The following is a 21,556-nucleotide window of genomic DNA, read 5'->3' as shown; positions in this document are numbered from 1 at the left end:
CTATAGACTTGCATAAAATATTACCAGTTTAGTACACATAGGTAAATTAAAGCGCTACTGAGTATCGAGTACGAACCCTGTGTGCACAGTATCAATATAGTTAAACTCTTCCTCTTAATTTCTCGTGGCAGAGTCTAAGATTTAGATGCATCAGTCGTATCTCTGTAGTTTCAAGTGACTACTGGTTATTTTATCGAAGTCCATACAGACCTCTGTACGGAACGGGTACTAATTATAGCTGACATCAAACGCTATTTACACCGTTTGATAAAGGTCGCGTACACCCTCAACAAAACTTGACAACAAGTAGTCTTAAGGTGCCATGGGTTTTCGGCTGCTGTACAGGAGAAAAGGACTTCTGCTACTATTCTTTACCATTTCATTATTTTGTGTTATATACCTTATATTTTCCGTGCCAGCATCTAATGGTATGATCAATATTTAATGTTTGGTGTTTGTTGTTAACACTTGCCGCTTATATCAATATGCAACAGTAATTAATACACTATATACTGTACTATATACCAAACGAGAACAAAAGTTTGTAGCACAATGATTTGCCTGTTGTTTGGTCAGAAACATGCGATTTTACTAATATAAGCTTGTTTTAGTTGCGCGAAACAGCAATAATATAACCTGATGTAGCCATACACAAACATCCCCTCCCCCACCAAAAAAGCATAACATGAGATAGAACATATACCATTAGTCCAGTCAATGTAAGACGTCTGCCCTGATATTTTTGGTACCCAAAATCACAAATATCAGGGTCGATGTCTTACATTGTAGGACTAAACATCCTATGTGAACTACCCAACAGTTGTTTATTAAATAATTGTGGACACCAAAAGAGTGACAGTAATTCAAAAGGTTTGCTTTATGCAGAAGTAGAAACGATAAGTTTGGCATCAGTGCCTATTTAATTTCTCAGCTCCCTTGTGTTTGGTTACAGGAGTCCCAAGTTGAATTTGCAAATCAAAGCTTTAGGATTCTCACACCATCAAGGTTTTTTGTACCCCTCTACTGAATATCAAAATAGAATGCATTGAGCATATAAAAATTGCACAAAACTTAGTAATTTCATTCGTTGATTTATAATTTCTAATCTCATTGTTGCCAGGGGGACCCAAACACTGTCATCTTGTGTTTCTAATCATGCAGGAGTTTCTTGAGCAAAACAGTTGCCATATTTGCTTGGGCCAGTCTATGTTTTCAAGTAACAGATGTGATGTAGTTCACCGTTTTTGAAAATCTCAATAATTCCATAAATTTTGGGATTTACGTCTCTTTGAATACATGTATATAAGAGTTACTCTTATATCTTTGTTTGATTTGTTTTAGAAATATTAAAACTTGACATTGCAAATATTGGATACAGACGACAGAGTTTTTAAAAAAATAGACTATTCTAGAAACCAGAAATGGACAGCAAGAAATCTTTTTACTTATTTACATTGGGAGCTTCCGTTTGCATTGAAACACCAATAATTTAGGGACCCCTTGGCGACAATCACATTAGAAATTTTACACAAGTGAATGAAATGGCTAAGTTTTGTGCAAATTTTTTTATAGCATTGATGCATTTCATTTTTAAAAAGGGTAGGGGTTGCAAACAAAGGGGAGGATATGCTAGCATATATATATATATATATATATATATATATATATATATATACACACACCACTCCCTCGATAACTCGCGCACATCGGGGTCCAGAAACATCGACCGCACTATAAGTGAGGCGCGAGTTATCGAGGGACCTATAAAATAAGCCCAAAACCAATAAAGTGATCGACGACATAAAGAAAAAATAAGGGGAGGTAGGCAGATTATAGTGTTGAATACTCACTTTATAATCGTGCTGAGATTAACTGTGAATAAATATCTCTTTTTAACTGTGAATAAATATCTCTTCATAACAGTGTACTTTATTTATTATTTCCTCATAGGTCAACATTAATTTCAGGATAAATTACAGTATATTGAGGCGATCATCGAAAACATTATTCCACGTGGTTTCTGTTTGCTTAACATGTGTACCACTTCACACATTGTGTACTACGTCACTAATTTTTATGTTGAATTGGATACATTCTAGTTTTATTGTTTGATCCAAATTAGACTTTTTTTTATATACAAAAGATTGACTCTTTTCGAGAAACAGTGTCGATCGAACGATAGATAGATAGATTTGAATGCGATAGAAGTAAAATGGAAAACAAAAAAACAAGGGTTAATCAGTACTAACATATTTAATTGGTCTACAAATTTAAAACAATGTAAATTAGAACAAGTTAATACTTGCCGTTTGTGCCACGCTTGACAAATATCAATTCACTTTTTGAAAAAATCAGTTAATTTTTTGTGTGTGTGTGTGTGTTACTCCTTGGTTTCTCTCCCGCCGAGCAAAATCCCTCAGATTTCTCAATTGCATGAGCTTTACATAGTCAACATTTTGGGTCTCCAGCCACCTTATGGCAATATCAAAATATCTGATTGCTTCCTGTGCAGAGGGGGGAGGTGGTGCAACATCTGCGTCTGCATCACTTTCAACACTTGTGGTACTCCGGTTAGAATCATCTTCTGCTGAAAATTTGTTCGTTATAGAATTAATTATTGTTTCATCTGACATGTATTCGGCTGTGGGGCAATCATTGTCAGCACAAATCCACTCCTCCATATCATCAAGAGAAACACCCATCTCAGGACCATTAGTCTGTACAAATTTCTCCCAAACAGTCTCGGCATTAATGACATCAGTTTCACTGAAACCTTCGAAGTCACTATCATCGTCGCTGTCTCTGTTACTGTTTTGCTTTACGGGCGCGAGTTATCGAGGGAGTGGTGTATATATATATATATATATATATATATATATATATATATATATATATATACAGTCCTACCTGTTTATGTCAACATCCTAGGGCCCGAGGAAATATTGTCGACATAGGTGTCATCAGCGAGTGGCATTTGCACTTTGAGAAAACAAACAATGGAAATTTTGAGTACATGAAGACAAAACCAGTGTGAAATACACTTGTATATTGACAAATTACATGTTGGTTAGCTTTGTATAATAAAATCCACAATAAAATATTGCATCGGTCACATCCTGATATGAAAAACATTCACTACAGTATTCAGTGTTGGCATTAGCACGTGGTTGCATAGTTCTTATGTACATGTACTTAAATTGGTCTAGATTTTGGTCATATTGTATACATTGACACATGCTAATGAGGTATTAAAAGAAAATGATTCTTACAATACAATATTGTAACAATGTCAGCTCAAGTGGTATACATTTAAAATACATCATGGAGATAAGTTATGAATTCTCTCATAATACAAATACATGTAGCAGTAAAAGATTTTAATGACAAATACATATACATGTAATTGAGATTATTATCTATAGCATAATCAATGGATAAAATTACAATAACATTTGATTTAATTTATCATGGACCAAACAAAAGCCTGTTTTTTGTATCTGACCGCAACATTAAAGCCTGGCAGCAAGATCAACTAATTGTTGAATAAAGTACAGGTCGAATCTGGCCGCTTGCCAACATAAATGATTAGGCAGGAAAATTAAAGCCTGGCAGCAAGATCAACTAATTGTTGAACAAAGTTTGGGTCGGAACTGGCAGCTTGTCGACATAAATGATTAGAAAACAAAGGATTTATTCAAGCTGGGACCAAGGGCTTCTGTCGACATGTACATTTAATTTTTATCTCGACATTGACATGAGCATGAGAATTTTGGTAGTAATAGTAGACCAAGGAACTGGGACTTTGCTTTTTTGTCAACATAAGTGATGTTGATATAAGTGGGTAGGACTGTATATATATATATATATATATATATATATATATATATATATATATATATATATATATATATATATATATTCTTCATCCCAGCAAGGTCCATTGTATTGCATACAGGAATTAACCATCTAAGAATGATTTCCTACTCAGATACTTGCAAGACACTGCATATCTGAGACGTGTGTGGGCTTAATGAATACACACCAGCATTGTCTTAGCACAATCAGATTAAGATGCCAAGTTATGATGATGCTGAGCATATTGATGTTTTTCTCACTTCATTTAAAAGAATTGCAGACAAGTATCAGTGGTCAGAAATTGAAAAGATATAGATTATATGGATATCTGAGAGGCTATGAAACGAAATATTTATGCAACCTCCAGAGACATAACGATTATCGCCTATACTGACAGCTATCTAAATTAAAAGATTTCAGTACAGGCAACCAGCCTCATCTGTTAGGAGAAAATTGTCTGAAATCAGGTATTGTCATTTAGAGTCAAATTAAACCTTTGCAGATGAAATCAGAAGGCTAGATTCTAGAACCCAGACATTCCTTACAAAATGGTGGATTTGATGTCCGTTGAAGCATTTTTAGATGGGTTTAAAAACAGCAGACTAGCTTATGAAGTTAGGAATTAAAATTAACATCCAAGAAACCTAATGAAGCTTTTGCACTGGTGACATTTCTAGAATACAACTATAAGGCCATGGTAGTGAGAAATGGGCAGACACTTCAAAAACTCTTATCCTGGGCTGATGCGGAAGAACCCAGTGAAGGGGTGATGGATTTTTAATTTGATGGTAATTAAATTTTGCAGCAAGTGGCCAACAGAAAGAAATGTTGGTTTGGCAGGGTCTGATCTACCAGAATATATCTTTCATTCTATATATATTTGTTGTTGTGGGCCAATCTGATTAAAACCAGATCTCCACTGTCCTAAATGGTGATCTGACAATGACCACTTACAGGTCATATTCTGATGATCTTTGTTATTATTATAATTACTAAGTTTTTCAGCCGATCAGATGAAGTCTTATATCTTCATGATAAAATGACTGAGCAGTGTCTGAAGAGCAGTATTGTGTGCCGAACAATTTGAATCACTTTCAGATTTTTTAAAGCTGCATTTCCATTGGCTAATTCAAAGGTCATTAGAACATGACCCCTAAGCGGTCACTGTCAGATCTTCACGTAGTACAATATAGATCTGATTTTTAACCAGATTGTGTTGTGTGCTTAACATCGTTTTTCAGCACATGATAGGCTATACATGGCATCCAGTATAATTGTTGGAGAAAGAACCTGGGAAAACCACAACGATCCACCAACCAATGGAAGCTACAGGCAAGCTTTTTCACATACCCACATAGGCCAAGCCTGAACTCCAACCCATGGAAACTACAGGCAAGCTTTTTCACATAGGTCAAGCCTGAAACTCCAACCCATGCAGACACTTTATACATTTGATGTGATTGGAGAATGTACTGGATAAAATATCTTGATCAATAATTGAATTGTCAAAATGGTGGCCATCATTACATTCTAATTGTTGCAATACAAAAAAAAATTCCAGTTTGTTTTATATTCAGGGATTGTTTTTACCCTATGTCTGAACTTTTCCACTAATTCTTTTTGAGGAAGGATAATGAAACAGGGTTACATTCCATGCCTGTACAGTAACTGTGCAGTTCTGTCTTAAAGGTAGCAATCAGATTCAGTTATTGTTAACTTTTATACCTTGCCATGGTGGGTGGGCTGATAGAAAATCACTGAATTTGCTTCGGTGTAATTTCAAACAAGGGTAATCTCTTTGAGTGGCAATCAATCATTTTATACAATGATTTTAATGTGATGTCTGCAGAGATGCCAGCTATTCTGGATTTTTTGCATAATTACATGTATATTGAAAGTCTTGGTAAAAAATAAACTTTTGTGGGATAAAACATTAAATGCGAGATTTTTGTGTGAACACAGGTACTAAAGTACTTAAGCACCAATATCATTGACTAGTACATAGAATTTATTTTTATTTGAAAAACAGTGTGTTCACTACAAGAGCCAGTTGATTAGAATGTAATAGCCAAAAAATCGTGACAGAGATGAAGATAAAGCAAGATTCAGTTTAATTCATGAGGAATAATGTTTATAGATACTGTTTTGGTAAAATATGTTTAAGGAATCCAAAGTTCTGTAATTGAAGGAATGGATTGACTGTTTTGTATCACTGGACCTACATTGTTTCTTACTGTACTGGTTTGTATTGCCATTTGTGAACTGGATATGAAAAAAACAGTTAACTCCAATATGATAGTTTTCTTCAGTTATAAATTAAAACAACAGTGTGATATAGAAGGGCATTTTGCTAATTATGGCATCACCCATAAACACTTTTATGGAAAATAAGTACATTGATATTTCTTGTTGTCAAATTTCTCTGTTACTGTAATATTAAAGAATACTGTTGAGGGGAAAAAAACATGTTTTTGGTAAAATGTCATTTTAGAATATGAATCTTATTCATAAAATAATAGTATTTAGGATATTTTCCATTTAAATATTAAAAGATTTCCATATTCAATTATTATTTTATTTAAATACAGTTGTGAATTCAGTATTGTGAGTCTAAGCCTTTGAAATAATGGCATCTTTCATGATTTGTAGATTTGGTATGGGTGTGGTTAATTTTGATTACTATGGTATAAGATAGAATTCCATTTTCAGTATTTATTTGTATGCAGCTAATTAATTAGATGAAATGCTTCAACATATATGCTGCCAGGTTAAGGGAGTGGTGGAATCTTATAGAACACTCAGGAGTCAGACAATTTGTAAAGTCTTACAGGGGAGAGAGAGCTCATAAAGTAATTGTACCTGTGGCTCACATTTCCTTTTCCCCCAGTTTGTTATACTTAGTATGTGATGTTTTTAAAACTAAAATGTTTATCAAATTTTCATACTGAAAGTCTTGCAAAATCTTAAATATGAGAACCCATTAACATCCCAAAGTTTACAGAAATATGATTTTGCTCATAAAATCTACAGTGGGCTGCCAAGTTACACTTGGAGTAAGAGTAATAAAAGGGTGCATAAAGAATACTTACTCCCAATATTATATAAATTTGCATTTTCTATAGGGGTGAATCGATAAATCAGTATTTTATCCATATTGATACTCCTATCAATGCAGGGGGTGAAGAATTGATACAGAATGATACATTTGTATAGATAATATATTGTAGGCTGTGTATTATGAATACATATCATTTCCACTAATTTTATGTATACATGGAATGAAAACACAGTGACCAGATTGGCATAAATGAATAGATAGCTTGGTCTTCACAGGGCGATTTTTCCAATTGGAGAGATTTTCATGTCTAAATTCATATTTCAGATGTCCATAGCAATCTGACAACAGTTAATGACCAGCCCTGGAAGCTCTGTAATATTTTAACAGCTGATCCAAATCCTAAATGTAATTTTAAAAAATAATGAAGTTTTTATAATAAAAGATTGATTTGCATTTGTTTTCCAGATAAATTTTCTGATGAGGTAATGTCAGTACGAGTCAATGGTAAATTTGGGATTCAGGATGATGGACTATCAAGAAAATATTTCTCCATACCTAATCGACCTATAGAGGATATTGTTCAGCCCCAACCTCAGTTTGAAGAAGGTGACCCGGAGAGTGGTAACAATCCTCCAGGGGCAGGCCCTGAGAATCAAAATGTTGGGCCTCAGCCTCCAATACAGGGGCAGCCAGACTGGAAAGAGCTGGACAGTAAAAGTGATAAATATGTGAATCAAGAAAGTAAGAAAATTGTCCCAGATCAGAATGAGGAGCCAAAGTTACAACAAACTTCTAAATATCAGGACAGTCAGGTACAGGTTGATAAGATTCAAGGAGAGAATATTAAAAATGCAGATAAAAAAATTCAAGTGGCAGGAAATGTAGGAGGAGGAGGAAGAACAGAGCAATCCCAAGTCCCTACTGCTACAACAGCTATCCTACAACAAGGCAATAGTCTGGGGAAGGGTTCTGTAGATCATCTGGGAAAGATTTACCAGAATGATATGAAAAATATGAGCCAGTCATCTACATCAGTGTTCCCAGCCAATCAGACAAAACAGCGGCTTGGTGAGAGTGGAATCAATAAAGTTTTGCAGCTAGGAGAAAAAGTGAAAAACAAAACCCTCGAAGTTGGAGCAAAATTCAAAAATAAGACACTTGAGAAACTCTCAGAAATTGGAGTCCTTCCCAAAAAAGAATATGTCAAATATATTCATGAACCAATACAGTGGAGTTTGAATCTGTCAGTGGAAGATATAGGAAATATTATGAAAAACACACAGTTTTTGAATGTTCAGCAAAAAATAGACATAAGTAGATATTTACCTTTAGAGCCAATTGGCCTATTTAATAGGTCAAATACAACTGATCTGTTTAATAGGTCAAATATCTCTTATAATAAAACTGAAAAATATGGCATGGGCTTCTGCACGTGCACAGACTGGACATGTATATGCTGTGTCAGAATTGTCAACGACGAGATGAAGATAAGTAGGGCGGCTTGTTCCAGTTTTACTTATCTCTCAAAATCGCAGGTAAGTTACAGATTGTTTAGTAGGTACAGTGTGAAATGCATTAATATCAATGTATATTGATTCAAAATAATATTCACCTATCTTGCTGATGAGTCAATTGAACATAGTTTTTATTACATTAAAAAGATAGAAAATGTCTGATCTCAGCTCCCACATTGTCAGTCGTGTTTCAGTCTCAAGATCACTGAGGGAAAAAGCAGATTTTAGAGTCTATGCTGGACTTAAACATTTGGTTGAAGTAACTTCTCTTCCCTCTCAGAATAGAATGTAATTGTGAGCAAATAGGGTTAATGTAAAATGGTCAGAATTAAAATTTGCAACTGTTACTTAAATCAGCTCTTTTGCTAAACTTAAAATAATATGCAATATGAACAAAAGAAATACTTCTTAAACTTGATGAAAATATTAAAATTTCTCTCAGTTTGATCTAGCAAAATTGTTGGATATCTATGTTTTTGCAAAAGATGGTAACCTTGAAAGTAGGTTAAATATGAAAAGGGTTACATATACATGCAGCAAATAGTCATTAAAATTGTGTGCTTATTTTCCATTTGAGCTTATTGTGACAGTTGTTTCTATTGTATAGGTGTTATAAATCAACACTATATATATGTGTGTGTATGTATGTATGTGTATACATATATATATATATATATATATATATATATATATATATATATATATATATATATATATATATATCTTAGGGGTGAAATGATCAATTAATATATCAATGAATCAATACTTTTTTCATATCTATACCCATTTTCCATATCTATACCCGTATAAATACAAGAGGTGAAGAGTCAATACCAAACTATATTTACCATGCACAAGTTACTTTAACTATTCAGTTGTCTTGAATAATTATTAGTTGTTTGTATTTTTGTTCTTTAAATTGAGAATTCATTTGAGGTTAATGTAGCAGACACATGTACTCATTTCGGTCAATAAGACAGAAAAACTATTGACAACATCAGCTTGTGTTCTACACATTAACAAACACAAGTCGGCTAACTCGCACGGTTTGAAATATACCCCTACCTCCCAACCCACCCAGTTCCATGCTGATTATTTTATCATGTCAGGATCCTCAGCCACTGATAAAGAAGACATTCCAGATTTGTTCCGCATGTATGATATACATACTTTTCTGATCATTTAATAACCATGTTATGCTACGTTTTTCTGTTGCTTTGTATCTTGTCTGCTTGCATCTAATTTGAGGGCTTTACTTCTGATGTGTCATGCAGAGAAATATGTCACATCTAATTTGGATTGGTGGTTATTGTTTCTTCGAGTTCAGAGTAAAAATAACCACCAGTCAGAACTAATGGTAGTGTATTGACAGTGTGACACACAAGAAATACTGGCATCTAAACTAGGTCAATTTATTTACAAAGCAGCAGAAAAACTTTGCACCAGTGGTCAGTAAAGTGTTAAATTGTACATGAGGAACACATTTGTAACATCTCCTTTTACGTTGGTATCTATAATCAGTCAATGTGCTGACGGAGTTAAAACAAATTAGCACACAATCGGCAAGGGAACATTCCAAACTGCATGAGTTATAGTCACCTTGTTAAGTTGAAGAAGTGAAGCAGGTGTTGTCAACATTTTTTTTTTAAACTGCCAGAAACAAGAGTATGTGGCCATGACATTTGTTTTGCATCTGTAGAAAGTACAGTAAGAAGGATTTTGTTGTAAGTCATCTACCACACTTGGACTTCTTCTAGATAAGATTGCCTTTGCATGAGGAAATTGCACTACATTTATTTCTTCATTTTTAGGATAACCTCAAATTGAAGACATAAAATTGGTAATAATTTGGTTTAAAAACATTCATGGAATGTGAATGAAAGGACGATGAAGATGAATCATGCACCTGATAAAATGCCTGAAATAAAATTTGGTAATAAGATGTTTTAAAAACATTCATGCAATGCAAATAACAAGATAGACTGAAATGACTTAAAATTTTTGGTGTAATAAAAGTTATTGACACCTAACAGGTAGTCTGTTTGGAAGTACTTTTTATACCATGTCAAGGATGAGAATGGCATATGAACACAGATGATAAGTCCATGTCTGTCTTTATTCTGCTTACTAAAAATACAACTGATATGTCAGCACATAAAAAATGGCACCACCCCACCACTGACAAACCTCCTAAAGACCATCAAATTTGATGTGTGAATCAATAATGTATTGTATCATATTGTATGCTGTCCATCGTGAATCATATCAATACATGGCAAAGGTGTATCATTTCACTTGTAATATATATATATGTGATATCGTTTTCTGTCTTTCAGGAATTGGATTTCCAGTTCACTTTAGACAAGAAACCAGTTTTTAAGAAAATGTTATCAGGTATGTCTGATTGATAAAATCCAATGTAAAGTACTTTTGTATTTGAAGTGGTTTCAAAAGGTAGCTAGTTTTCTATGACATATGACCAACAGAACTGTAGCCATCCACAATATTTGTTCACAGAAATTTTGCCTCTGTTGAAAATTCCTTGTTTTAAAAGAAGGACGTACTCGTACTTTCATATAATACTCTAAGAAAAACAGCCGTGAGGACATTAAAGTTTATTTAAGTACTAGGTTAATCGCCCATCCTTGGAAAGGTAAAATTTAAAAAATTGGAATGAGCAAGTTTAAAATGAAGTTTGAAGATAAAAATACTAAATAAAGTATAAGAAAAATTGGGATTCTGTTGCAAGTTTCAAACTTGTGATCTCATGCATTACACACAGAAAGATGGACAAATGTGGGTGTTTCTATATAAGACAGTATAGCAATATCCATTCCAACCTGAGTACATGTATATCCATAGGTAGAGTGAGATGTAATTTCGCTACTGTTACTTTCATAGATATTAAAAACTTGGTATATGGTGGGAGTATAGATGGTCACAACAATTTGATGTCGGCTTGTTTGGGAATTATGGCATCTGGAATAGGGGGCCCTGAGTGGCCGAGTGGTCTAAAGCACTCTTCGTTACGGATCACTGCCATCTCACCTCTGTCTGCGGCGGTTCGAGTCTAAGATTCAACCAATGTGGGCATGTGAGAAAGCATGCCAGTAGCTTCTCGTGGGTCGGTGGTTCTTTCCAGGGTTTTCTGGGTTCTTCCTCCACCATTAATACTGGCCGCCATGTATAGCCTATCGTGTGCTGAAAATGGCATTAAACCCCACAACAACAACAACAACAACAACAACAGCATCTGGAATAGAATAGGCATCCGTGGACGAGTAAGAAGAGTATGTTATAGTTTTTAACTCAGCTCCAAGTACAAACAGCATTGACCCTAATCTACCAGTGCTTAATGCACTAGCATATCAGAGTCTGTGTTTTTTTGTTCTATTGATTACTCCTAACACACAATCGGCTACGATGTCAGAGCTGAGCTTATGAAGGTTGTAGTTGGATCCAAATTGTAATACAGTATATACAGTAATTAAGTTATCTAATTATATTTTATGACATAAAATCATCAGTGCAACACAGTTTAGTAAAATATAATGACGTGATTTAATACAAGGTAAGTTCACCGCAGTTTCACATCACAAAGTTTGAAGTGCTTCGTTGAATTTATAACTGTAAGCAATGCAGTGGAAAACCTTGCATGCAGTCATGTGATAATAGAATCTTGCATATGTGTTCAGTACATATGAAATTTTTAAAAATATTTTGTTTACTCGCATATGTCAGATTCAACTTCAAACTGCACAGACTCAGATTTGCCAATGCATAATAAACCAGCAGATCTGGATCTATGCAGTTTATTCTTTATTTATAAGTAGCACAAGCATCATAGACCCTGATTTGGTGGCACATTATGCTTATGATAAACATAGGGTTTACCAGCACTTTCATGTGGGTTTTTTAATAAAAACATTCAGCAATATTCACTAATAATAATAGATCAATTGAGGAGGATCTGCAGTGGCTTAGAGGTTAGCGTGCCTCTATACCCAATTGAGGAGGAGCTGCAGTGGCTTAGAGGTTATTGTGCCAGGCTTTTGCCTGAAAGGGTTTGAGTTTGGTTTCTACATGTACCATCAGACTAGCCTGGTTCAGGTACCGTGGTATGAGTTTGGTTTCTACATGTATCATCAGACTAGCCTGGTTCAAGTACCGTGGTGTGAGTTTGGTTTCTACATGTACCATCAGACTAGCCTGGTTCAAGTACCGTGGTGTGAGCTTGGGCAAGGCACTTTTCTATCTTTACCATGGCACTAAATAAAAAACTACTTGTGTTACTATGCTGTGAAACACCAAACCAAACCAAGCTATTCCCACATCACAGTATTTGCAATATGTTCATCATGAGATGTGCAGAGTATGACTGGAAAGTATGCACTTAATTTTGTACTTGTCTAGAAATTAATAAGAAAGTATTTGATTGTTTAATGCTTTAATTTTTAATGGGAAGTAATCAAGTGAGATAATTTACCTGTTTTTCCAGCGGAGCATCCCCCAAGGATATGTCTTGGCTCAGTAGTCAAGGTGGTGGATCTCTGTGTAGACTTTCTGAACATGACTGCTAGAGTCACAACAGAGGAGGATCACAAGTTCCAGCTGCAGGGATGCACTGATTTCAGCCTCATACTGTTCAACAAGACAGTCAGCAACTTTCCAGTGGGCTGCTTCTTCATCCCTAGTCCTAGCTCTGGGTACAAGAAGGTGTTGAAGCCAGACCTTGGAAACTGGATGCCTTGATATGCAGTATTTATTGCTATCTCTTATACGGTATCACTTTGAAGAGGGGAACATACACTAAGCAACCTTGGCAGGATTTGTTTTTTGAAATAATAAAAGTAGGACAAAAACTGTATATAGTTCACCACTACCTCGATAACTCGTAAGAAAGAGGATTCATAAATGCAGACTGTGGCATAGGCAATGGCATGAGGTAGCATGGGAGGCAAAAATTTTGGTTAAAAGTTGGGGCAAAGGGGACTGGATGATTACAACTTTCACTGATACATGAGAATTGTAGTCACCCTTGTCCTACAGAAATATTCATTGAATGGATTTTAATATTTATGAATATTAGTGATCTGAAGATGACAACTGATCACTGATTTTTGCTGATTAGGTTCTGATGGAAATGCTTGCTTGTGTCAACTTAATGGTCATTTGACTCTTTTCACAACTGAATATAGAAGAGAGCATGTCACATTTAAAATGATTAGGATGAAAATGAATTAAAAGCTAAAATGAAAGCATGAATTTGATTTGACAAGACTTCCATTTTATTGCTACCAGTAGGCATTTTCCAACAATTTTATTGATTGATATATCCTTGTATATTGCATTATTAATGAAGATTTATTTGGGTTAAAGACAGTCTTAGAAAATATACAGTTTGATATTAAATATTATGAATCCCATGATGCCAATCCCAAATTAAGGAGAACTAACTGCAGTTTTCAACAATTAACCTTTTACCTCATAGAGTGTATGGCATTTTACCACTCAGTATCTATATACCAAAGTTACACAGCGCAGTATGATATAAATAGAACACCTATTATTTATTTGACTCCATACACATAGGCCTGCCTGTTAACTGTTACAACAGTGTAGTACATGGTACACATCTATGATGTATTGAAAGATTTAAGAGTAAAATCCGATCGATATAGCTTTGTAATTATTTTTCATGGAAGAATTATGTGCTTTTAAATCTTGAAATAAATTGTTTATTGTTAAGTCAGTGAAGCCATGTGACTAACCGTAGCTGCCATGTCAAGAATAGAAATTTACAAGTTCTTTGTTTGCGTCTACATCGCTAAATCATCTGAATTGGATAATTTTTAAAAACTAATTGGTGCCACCATCAATATCAGAGCCTGTACTTAAGTTATTGAAGCTTTCATAGTATTGATTCTAATCATGCACACTCAAAAAAGTACTGAACAAAATCCATGGCCTCTATTTTAGAGTATGGAGATAATGACTTAGTTACTTTAAATATCAGATTACAACCAGCTCTTAAACAGCGACCATGTGATCTGATATAATGGTCGTTCATATCAATGAATGTAGTATCCAGTAGGGTTTTTTACCCAAAGGTGGCACTACGAAAACTCGCTCAAAATGGCTGATGTTTACAGCAGGAGTTGAAAGGCACTTCCATGAGAATGGTGTAGAGGCGTCAAAACGCACTACCATGTGAATTGGGTAGTTGCATCCAAAGGCGCTTCCATGTGAATGGAGTAGAGGCATCCAAGGGTGCTTACATGAGGTATAGGGTTAAATTAATGATATTTTAAGCTTTCATTTACAAATTTTGATTGCATTTTTACAATTTTAGGCCAGTAGTTGTCTATTTTATGCATTTCCTATAAGAAAAGATTGGGATCTATACCTGCATCGAAACTATAAACAGGTTTGCAAGTTATCAAGTTGTGTTAATGATGGTTCAGTGTATATGTTGTAACATTTCTTAATATAGTATCAGAATTATTGGTTGGCTTTTTTGAAGGCACTTTCATATACATTATTGGCTATATCATGCAGAGGGAATGAGGGCCAAGTTTGTTACCCAAGGACTGAGGTAGCTGACCCAAACTGGAGTGGGCAGGTATTAAACTGACGATCCTTGGTTTACAAGTCCAGTGCTTGACCGACTGAGGTACCATGGCTCCCAGTTGTGGGTTTTCAAGTCTATCTTTTGGTGTGATATTCCAGGCCATAAAGCAGGGCATATAAGTTTATGGTCTTGGCTGTCCATCAGTTAACAATTTGGATTCCGGAGGATAACTTTAGTTCCACTGCAGATATCTTCACCAAGCTTTACAAGTGAATTTTCCAGTAGGAGCAATGAACACTATTGATTTGGGGTCAATAATTCAAAGGTCAAGGTTTTTTAAATATGTAACAGAATTGATACAAGATATAAAGAAGCTTGTTGATGCAGGAATGGGACTCGATAGTTAAGATTACTATTCTCGTGAAAGTAATATGGTTTCCATGTAATATTTCAAGATCTACAAAAGATACCTTCACTAAGGTGAAGATGTGCTGCCTTGATATGACTAAGTCATTGGTTGATTGTATGTGTCAAGGTCAAGGTCATGACACTTTTGATTAAGGGAGGTAACTTGCATAATAGCCACCAAACTTTACTTGTTGGTGTACCTTGAATGGAAAAAAAAAACAACCTTCAGTGTCAATGTCTCCATGATTCTAAATGAGACAGGCAGCAGGCATATCATGCACTGTTTTTGGTACTCTTGTTATCATTTCTTCAAGTTTGTTGTGAAATATTTCTTGAACAGGTTTTCAAGTTGATAATGTTGCATTGTCATGCAACTCTTACAACCTCTCCACAAGGCCTTAGCCATTTATTTTATATCCAGCTTGCAATATTATAATTGAAATCTCATAAAAATATATTGCACTGGGATATGTATAGTAGTCTCCAGAGATAGTACATACATGTATTAGGAGTCATATTTGGTTTCACAAGAGATACAGATTTAAATTATCTTCTCTTTGAATGCTTTCAGTTTTATATGCTGTAGCCTTAAAAGACTGAAATAAGTTGTATATTTGTTGCAGTTTTTCTGTAAAAAGAAAAGGAAATAATCTTGGTTGATTTGTTTGGGATTATTTGTTTTGTCTAATAGTTTTGATGTTTTGTGTGCACTATAACTGTTTTGGATTTATATGATAATCATGTGACACAGATGCTATTTATCAGTGTAGATGTAGATTAAAAAGGATTTGTTTTTGTTTCTTTTTGCACGTGTACCTTGTCCATTCAATGATATGCTTAATGACAATGTAAATACTGTAATCCATTTGACTTAAGAATTGTACCCTGTCCCTTCAGTGATACGTTACATGAAAGAATTGGATCTTTTTTTTCCTAGCCTTTCTCGAAATTATTTTCTAACTCTCTCTTCATATGATATGGAGTTTCATTTCTTTTCAGATGATGAACTTCTTTGTTGTTGTAATTAGGGTGTTTTCTTGCCTGATCTTTCCCCAAGTTCTAAATTCTGGTGACCTATGGACTGGGCATGCTCAAAGTTTGACTGAGTGCTACCAGTTGTGATATTGATGCTTGGCATATCCTGTAGAAGAGTGTGATTCTCACACACTAAGATTACAGTGTGTATATATGAGACAGCACATAACTAATTCAGGCAAATAAAAGAATAAGTTAATAATTTTTTTACATTTCAACTTTTTTTAATAAGCAATTTGAGAATTACACCCAAAAGGATCAGTGAGACTAGACAAAATGGTCAAATCAAGGATAAAAAAACCCAGCAAACTGACGTTAAGACACACTCCAAAGAACACAGCCAGAAGTTGTGATGTATTTGGTTTGAAATTTGGCATATATAGAATATATTTGGTTCAGAAAGTATAGTCATGAACACACTGCCATACACTTTAGCTGTAGTCCACAAATACTGTGATGCGTTGAATATGGTGGACACTTATTACAATTTTGTCTTCATACTTTGACATCAAACTTTGACAGATATGTGTTGATATCATCTGCAGTCATTTTGGGAAGGGGTGGAATTATATACCCCTTAGTGACACCCGTTTTTCTGCGTGCTTTGAAAACATTTTAGACCCACATTGTATCTAGTGATTTTTTTTTTTGTTTTTGAATTTTTAATGTACTTTTTAATAATTTCACTGGAAGCTTTATTGAAACTGTCCAGTTATCCTAGGTACATTTCCATTGTATCAGTGATATATTTCTTAAATCAGCCCCTTCACCTAGATACCTAATTTGAGACAATATAACTTGATCATCATTCTCTGCCTTTCCTTCTGAATAAGGTCCACAGCTTAAGACAAAATGAAGTTGTCTTTGGAGAATATGTCCACACTGGCACTTGTATAAAATGTTGACAAGTCTAGTTAATAATTATTGCGCTGTTAGTAATCAAATTCAGTTTGATGCTTGCAGTTAATCATTTGAATGATGTAACAATTTCCTGCTAAAAAATTGGACAAGAGACATGCTAAGGAAATAATGTGACAAGTGGAGAAACAAAAGCTAATTTAAAAATCAGAAAGAAAACTGCAGTCAGAATAGTTGGATAATGTATTGTGTGATGCCAGGTACATTAGAAAGTGGCAGACTCAAAGGGCATTCAATTTCTCTACCAGTACCATTTTTGTCTCACCCTACTACAGTATATCTAATATCCCATTCTAGCATATTGTTTAACTTGCACATTTTAGATCATTATTTATTCCTTTTTGAATTGGGTGTTATTTTGTGTGTTTGTGTGTGTGTCTGTCTGTCTGTCTGTCGATCTTTTTTATTTGGTCAATAAATATATTCTACTTCAACTATTAACAAACTTGCACTGTGGGTGAATTCTGGAATGAAAATGCATTGAATCCTCCCCTCACCCCAAGACGGGGTTGCTGGTTGAAATCAGGTCTTGGCTTTAATTCCAACGTTTTTTAAACTGTTGCTTTGCAATATTACTCTGTTGATGCATCATAAAATGAATTTTCGTCACACCTCAAAACTGGAATTCTGCATTCAACCCATGACTGCATAGGTATTTTTGCACCCTGTATCATACTGTTATACTTACAATCATGAAACATGGATGGATGGGGTATGCATCTGGATGAGTACTATGCTTGTCACAAAAGTAGGTCACTGACTTGGGTTGAATCTCATACCCACACCATGCAGAAAAGTTCAGCACCCTACATTTTATTGGCTTAGGTCATGTTTTTGTATTTAGCTTAAGGCCAGCAATTGTTTTTGCATGCTGTGTGAACAGCATGCTATCTAGACCATGAAACTTGGTCAGGAGATGCATCTTGATAAGCTTTTCCTCTGTTTCAGTGGTAGGTCATTATGACTTGTATTTCATACTTCAAGGTTAAATTTTATGCTTGATGCTCATTTCTCATCCACTGTTTGCACTAAAATTGTGAAATGGATGAAGATCTACACCTCTGTTACTGCCACACTGTTGCATCAACAGGAGCTTATAATGACTTGTATTTTACTTTTTGGCTGTGTTTAAATTTTTCACCAGTTATAAGCATACTATTCTTTCTGTAATCATGAAACTTATTGAGGAGATACATCTTGATAAGTTTTGCATCCTTTATGATAAAAGGAGGTATCTGTGACCTATTTTTCATGCTTTAGTGACATCAGGTTGGTGGACATTTTGTTGGAAATCCTGCTTTTGTGTGCTTTTTATGCTTCAGTCAAGGAACTTGATCAACACCTTCACAATTAAAGATGGTCACTGTGACCAACATTTTATGCTTTACTAACCCGTGTCAAGTATGTAACCACATGGATTTCTCCATGCTGTGTACATTCTAGCCAGTTCTGATCAGTGCAGTTGGAAGTAGAAATAAGGATGATTATTCATTGGTAAACATTCCACATTAACGACTAAACATTGTATATTGTGATGTTCCCCTCAACATTGTGAATGAGTATAGGAATTAAATGAGCAGAGAGCATACTGTATGCATTTCATGTTATGCTTCATCTGATCTGTAGTGGCTAATCATGGTAGTTATTCATGCATGAACTATGTTGGCACTATGGACTGCCACATGAAGGTTACTCAAAGTTTTTGACTTTCACTCAGTAAAATCTGGCCGCTCTGGGTGGACAATGATAATAGCCTCTTCTGAAGATTTTAAGAACACTGATGTAAAAAATTATTACAAAAATAGTATTTATCAATTCATTATAGTAACTTAAGTCTTAATGTCATGGAAAAGGACTTTCTTTTTAATTGTTTATGTCATTATGTCAAAATGTTTAGCAACACTAATTGCTTTAATGTTTAAATTGTTTTTTCCCCAAAATATATTTTTTGATTTTTTTTGTGGTCAGTTCTGTTAAAAGAGGAAAACATGACAGTGTTTACATTTGCTAATGTGTGTGTTTTGGATTTTTAATTATTTAGACATATTGCTGCCATGTCTGCACTGTGGCAGTTTATAGTGATGTCTAGCACTGGAGCATCATGCCGCAGACATATAACATGATGTCCCACCCAGTCACATTATCCTAACACCAGGCCAACTAGTCCTAACACTAACCTCTTAATGTGAGCACCATTTTTATAAATTTTGGTATGGTTCAGCCAGGGTTCGAACCCGCTATCTCCCCCATCTGAGGTGAATGCTCTACCACTAGACCAGTCCAATGCATTTGCTAATGATTGTTAAAAGGAATATGATTACCAATATTTTTCAGGTGCTATTCAGTCTTTTGATTCTTTTTAATGTAGCCATACATGTACTTTCCAAGTCATCTGTATTCTCAGTAATTTGATTGGCAAACAACATGAGAGTCCTTTGGTGTGATTTCTTTTTGTATTTAGGAAAACAATTTGAAAACTTGCATGCAAAATACGTGAATAACATTAAAAATAAAACCTCTCAGTACAGTGAAAAATGTGTTGCTAATAATTTCAGCTAAATGCATTATTTTATTTATTGATTTGGATACTTTAAAATTGAAAAACCTGTGATAACTAAAGAGTAGCTAAAATATATTTTTTGCTGACACTATCTTAGTCAGTGTATCGTAAAATTACAAAAGATACATCAGATTAGAAGAGAGAAGTCAGAATCAAGGTTTTAAGTTTTTGTTTCATAGGGTATCAATACAAGAAAACGATTAAATCTTAATTTAAATATTCTCCATCAGAACTGTTACAGCTAACATTAATTGGTCACCAAGGTAAGCAGCCTTAGGTCAGATTCCCTCCCTTTGATATCGCTGCTCAGCCAGGAAACCTCAAGTGCATACCAAAAGGGGAATGGTCATAATCTGATAGCTCTCTGGAGTTTACAGTATGTCTTATCCTTATTTGTATTAACTGTTGTAACATTGTTACGTTTATCTCTTCAGTGATATCTTACATATGACAGTTCATTTTTTATGTCCACATACCTATGCTGTGAGAAGGTTCATGTATCTTACTAACCAGAAAGTGAGCAAATAGTTTTGAGAAAGATGCAAAGCTAGTTGGTGCTCCATTGCATAAGATTTGTATCATATTGTGTTTCAGTTATCTAATTTAAAGCTATGCAATTCATGGTTTGTTGTATATGAAGTATGAAGATTGTCTCACCTTCCTTATTTTTGAATGTCTTTCAATGCTAAATGGATATTTTAAATAAAAGTCATTTTATAGAAAGTTATCGTGTGACATATTTATTTGTTCCATTCAAATACAAGACAAAATGTTCTCCTTCAAATACGTTCCACACTCACATTACTTTAGGAGTAGTAGCCTGCTATCTTGAGAATCCAGCCTTATCAAAATTGTCTTTTTCTGTGCCGTTTTTAGCTTCGCTTCTGTACTGGATAACATCATCAAGTTTATCTTCCGACAATCCAAACCATTTTTGTTTTCTAATTGACTCATCTAATGTTACTTTTGGATTTATTGTGTGGATTAATCATTCTGCTGCAGGTTGTATACATTCTTTATACAATTTCTGCCAAATTTGAGTGATTTTGCCACCATTATAGACTTTGTCCTTTTAGGACCATGAAACACCATGCTATCATTAACCTCTGCAAGGTCATTACAAGTTAGCGCAACTTTCACTTTTTTTGCTTACTCCGTTTGTAACAGAGTTGGTTTTAGCAAGTTTTTACTATGTTGCATTGCTAATTTATGCTTTGGTTTTACCCTCTTGTGTAGTTTCACTAGAACAGTCAACAAAATACTTAAAATGCACATGTTCAAAGCATAATCTATAAATTTCAAATGTGACACTGACTTTTTCAATTCCTTTTGTTAGAAACAGGCAACATATTTATATTAGCAAGTTACAACTTGTTAAATTACTAATTTATGCTTTGCTTTCTCTTCTTGTGTCATCTCAGGCATTATTTATGCAACTTCAGAACATGGAAGTCTAACATGACTTATGATTTCTTTATACTAAGTATACACCGTCTGAGATATGCATGGTCAGAGGAAGTCTGGGCTACTATATTAGCTAGTTAATCACATGCTGATTTAATAATCAGTGCTTTGTTCTTGTCTTGTTTCAGAAATATTTACTAAATGCATGAAATGCATGTTGAGAGCCAAAGTCA

At 34.6% G+C, this 21,556-nt stretch overlaps 2 protein-coding genes across 4 annotated transcripts in view; one reads left to right on the top strand and one right to left on the bottom strand.

The window, feature by feature from the left end:
- LOC149779468 (peroxisome biogenesis factor 10-like) overlaps nt 1–279 on the bottom strand; it is a 46,086-nt gene extending 45,807 nt beyond the window's left edge. Inside the window, exon 1 of one of the 2 annotated variants that reach the window (XM_089940157.1) lies at nt 211–279. The gene's annotated coding sequence lies outside the window, so the exon portion shown is untranslated. Of the gene's footprint in view, nt 1–76 lie in introns of both variants that reach the window. The other variant, XM_089940156.1, reaches the window with a different exon arrangement.
- Nucleotides 273–20,642, top strand: LOC149779467 (uncharacterized). Of its 2 annotated transcripts, XM_089940155.1 has the most exons (5): nt 273–428; nt 7,379–8,448; nt 10,764–10,821; nt 12,926–13,185; nt 16,406–20,642. In XM_089940155.1, the coding sequence occupies exons 1-4, from the start codon at nt 323–325 to the stop codon at nt 13,177–13,179; spliced, it is 1,488 nt and encodes a 495-aa protein (XP_089796281.1). In that variant the 5' UTR covers nt 273–322; the 3' UTR covers nt 13,180–13,185; nt 16,406–20,642. The 2 variants fall into 2 exon arrangements, with proteins under 2 accessions (XP_089796281.1, XP_089796280.1); XM_089940154.1 differs by having other exon boundaries at nt 12,926–20,642.
- Nucleotides 20,643–21,556: the final 914 nt, after the last annotated feature.

The sequence above is a fragment of the Sinohyriopsis cumingii genome, chromosome 17, assembly GCF_028554795.1.
Source record: "Sinohyriopsis cumingii isolate HCF-2022 chromosome 17, ASM2855479v2, whole genome shotgun sequence".
Taxonomy (NCBI): Eukaryota; Metazoa; Mollusca; class Bivalvia; order Unionida; family Unionidae; genus Sinohyriopsis; species Sinohyriopsis cumingii.
This window is presented reverse-complemented; position numbering and strand designations above follow the sequence as displayed.

Bases quoted from the DNA above. Each gene is read 5' to 3' on its own strand.
- LOC149779467 (XM_089940155.1), top strand. From the start codon at position 323: ATGGGTTTTCGGCTGCTGTACAGGAGAAAAGGACTTCTGCTACTATTC. The intron at 8,449-10,763 runs GTAAGTTACAGA...TCTGTCTTTCAG, and splicing joins CTTATCTCTCAAAATCGCAG to GAATTGGATTTCCAGTTCAC. The intron at 10,822-12,925 runs GTATGTCTGATT...CTGTTTTTCCAG, and splicing joins TTTTAAGAAAATGTTATCAG to CGGAGCATCCCCCAAGGATA.